The 2,524-nt window shown below is 47.2% G+C and overlaps 1 protein-coding gene across 2 annotated transcripts; it reads right to left on the bottom strand.

Moving 5' to 3' along the window:
- Nucleotides 1–617: 617 nt before the first annotated feature.
- LOC123058331 (uncharacterized) lies at nt 618–2,119 on the bottom strand. 2 transcript variants are annotated; one of them, XM_044481082.1, is made up of 3 exons: nt 1,752–2,069; nt 1,430–1,638; nt 618–1,341 (listed from the first exon to the last, which is right to left on the bottom strand). In XM_044481082.1, exons 1-3 carry the CDS (start codon nt 1,928–1,930, stop codon nt 1,001–1,003), a joined length of 729 nt encoding a protein of 242 aa, XP_044337017.1. In that variant the 5' UTR covers nt 1,931–2,069; the 3' UTR covers nt 618–1,000. The 2 variants fall into 2 exon arrangements, 1 of the variants encoding a protein (XP_044337017.1); XR_006427152.1 differs by having other exon boundaries at nt 618–1,638; nt 1,754–2,119.
- Between the last annotated feature and the right edge of the window lie 405 nt (nt 2,120–2,524).

A 2,524-nucleotide genomic window follows, 5' to 3' on the forward strand; every position in this document is an offset into this window, starting at 1 on the left:
TTGCCATGCAACGAATGCACTAAGAGCTATAAGTGTATGAAAGCTAAATATGAAAACTGAGTGGGGGTGCATCTATTCCTATAATGAAAAATTCCCACTAGTATATGAAAGTGACAACATAGTAGACTTTCCATAGTAAACAATGCCCCTTGTCTCTTTGTTTATTTTTTATTTTTCTTTTTTATTTCTTTTTCTTTCTATTCTTTTCTTTCCTTTTCTTTTCCTTTTTTTCTTTCATTGTCCGGAGTCTCATCCCGACTTGTGGGGGAATCATAGTCTCCATTATCCTTTCCTCACTGTGGCACTGCTCTAAAATGAATAATGATGATCATCACACTTCTATTTACTTATAACTCAAAAGAAATAAAAATGACAACTCGATACTTATGACAAAGTATGACTCTATATGAATGCCTCTGGCAATGTACCAGGATGTGCAATGATCTAGCGTAACATATATGAAAAGTGATGAACGGTGGCTGAGCCACAACTACTATGTCAGCTATATGATCATGCAAAGCAATATGACAATGAATGCTCAAGTCATCAAACAGAAGCAGTGGAAGTTGCATGGCAATATATCTCGGAATGGCCATGGAAAAGCCATAATAGCTAGGTATGGTGGTTGTTTTGAGGAAGATATAATAAGGCTTATGTGTGATAGAGCGTATCATATCACGGGGTTTGGATGCACCTGCGAAGTTTGCACCACGTCTTGATGTGAGAAAGGGCAATGCATGGTACCGTAGAGGCTAGCAAATTGCGGAAAGTTAAGAGTGCGTATATTCCATGGACTCACATATTTACCTAATAATAAAGAAAATTGGGTTTCTGGTCGTCCGTCGTTGATGTTTTTCGAAAAAGCCCCTTTGTTTCTTTGAAATCAACCCGCAATCCCTATGTAAGTGACACTATGGAAAAACGTTTCATTTTTACAAACAAAACCCTGCATTAGTTGGAATTCAGCCCGCAGTCCTTAATCCTTATTTTATACTAGCTCTTATCCACTCACAGCCTCCACCGATGGGCACGCGCCACCGCTTGGCGCCGGCATACACGCCGCAGAAGCCAAGGAAGGCTTTTGCCGCTTGCCGAAGGCATCAGGAGGAAGTATGGTGGTGGCAAGCACCAAGCGGAGGCGAGGAGGTGGCAGGGTTCTTGGTGGTCGCTGGTTTGGCGAGGGCCGGAGGGGTTGCCGACGCGGCCGAAGCAGAGGTACGTGGGCTGCGGTGCGAAGCGGGAAGGCGGGGCTGGTGCTGGAGCTTGAGGGCGCGAGCGCCATGGCATGCGTCAGGCGCGATGGAGGGAAGTGGAGGTCGTAATCACAATCACCAATGTGCACTGGAGAACAATGTTTTTCAATTTACAAACCATCAGTGCAAAATCTTCAAATTTGTTTTAAACAAAGAGGAACAAAGAGAATGAATACCTTGGTGGATAGAGTACTGGATGGATGCAGACTGTGTTGACACCGAGAAGGCCAGATTGCCGCAGCCCCGCGGAAGCTTTGCCTCGAGGAGGCATCCATCTAGGTCCGGTCGGCGGCGGATAGCGGCGACGAGGGGAGTCAGTGGGTACTTCTTCTTGGGGGAGACGGCCTTTCTTCCGATGCATGACCTCCCGGAAGAGACGGCTCGGCTGTCACGAGCAAACATCAAGGAGAAAGCGCATGAAGTCCCAGAGAAAAAGCAGCCTCGGATGCCTAGCCAAGGAGGGGGAGAGCCAATCTGAATATGAAAATCGAGACGCACACCGAGACGGCCGGTGGCATGAGCATGGCTGCCCAACTGCCTGCACCATGGATGCTCCAGTGGTGGTGCACGAGATCCGGCAGAGTGTCGAGGGAGCTGGTGTGGAGCCCACGGCATGACCGGTGGTGATGGAGATCCGGTGGAGTGCCGGCAGCGGGCGCAGGCGGCAGTGGCAGCATGTCCCAGGGCTGCGAGCGATGCGGGGAGATGCGGGGAGGTCGTGCTACCTGGGTACTAGGTGGAGTCGGGGATGTGGATTACCCAAGAAAAGCTGAGGAGATAAGCTCTGTGAGTCGACGAGCCTAGAGTCTAGACTCGAAAAGCGCCAGCGACGTGACTGGTTTCTTCTAGACCAGCACACATGTGAGGCTAGCTAGCATGCACGCACGCATGTTCACAGGTTCGTTTCCTTTTTGTAATAAGTAGTTTGTTCACAGACCGATAAAAATCTCGAGATGCATCACGCGGACGTGCTAGCATGTGTCTTTGTTGTACGAACAGTGCAAACGTTGCCTTTTTGTTTTAAGGTTGAATTTGATCTAAAAAAATATAACTTAAACTCTGTTTACATGCCTCATGGAACTCATACTAACTATCTAATCATTAGACAATGTTGGACTAACATAGGTTAGGAGACACACGACAACATATATGCTTGCACGTCCAGGAAAGTAAATATGAAATGAATTGTCTTCAAGCGATATTGGTCCCGGTTCATACGAGTGCATAATAAACAATAGAAGCCAAAACATAGACATTTATGTGTCCTTGCA

The sequence above is a fragment of the Triticum aestivum genome, chromosome 3A (genome assembly GCF_018294505.1).
Source record: "Triticum aestivum cultivar Chinese Spring chromosome 3A, IWGSC CS RefSeq v2.1, whole genome shotgun sequence".
Lineage (NCBI taxonomy): Eukaryota > Viridiplantae > Streptophyta > Magnoliopsida > Poales > Poaceae > Triticum > Triticum aestivum.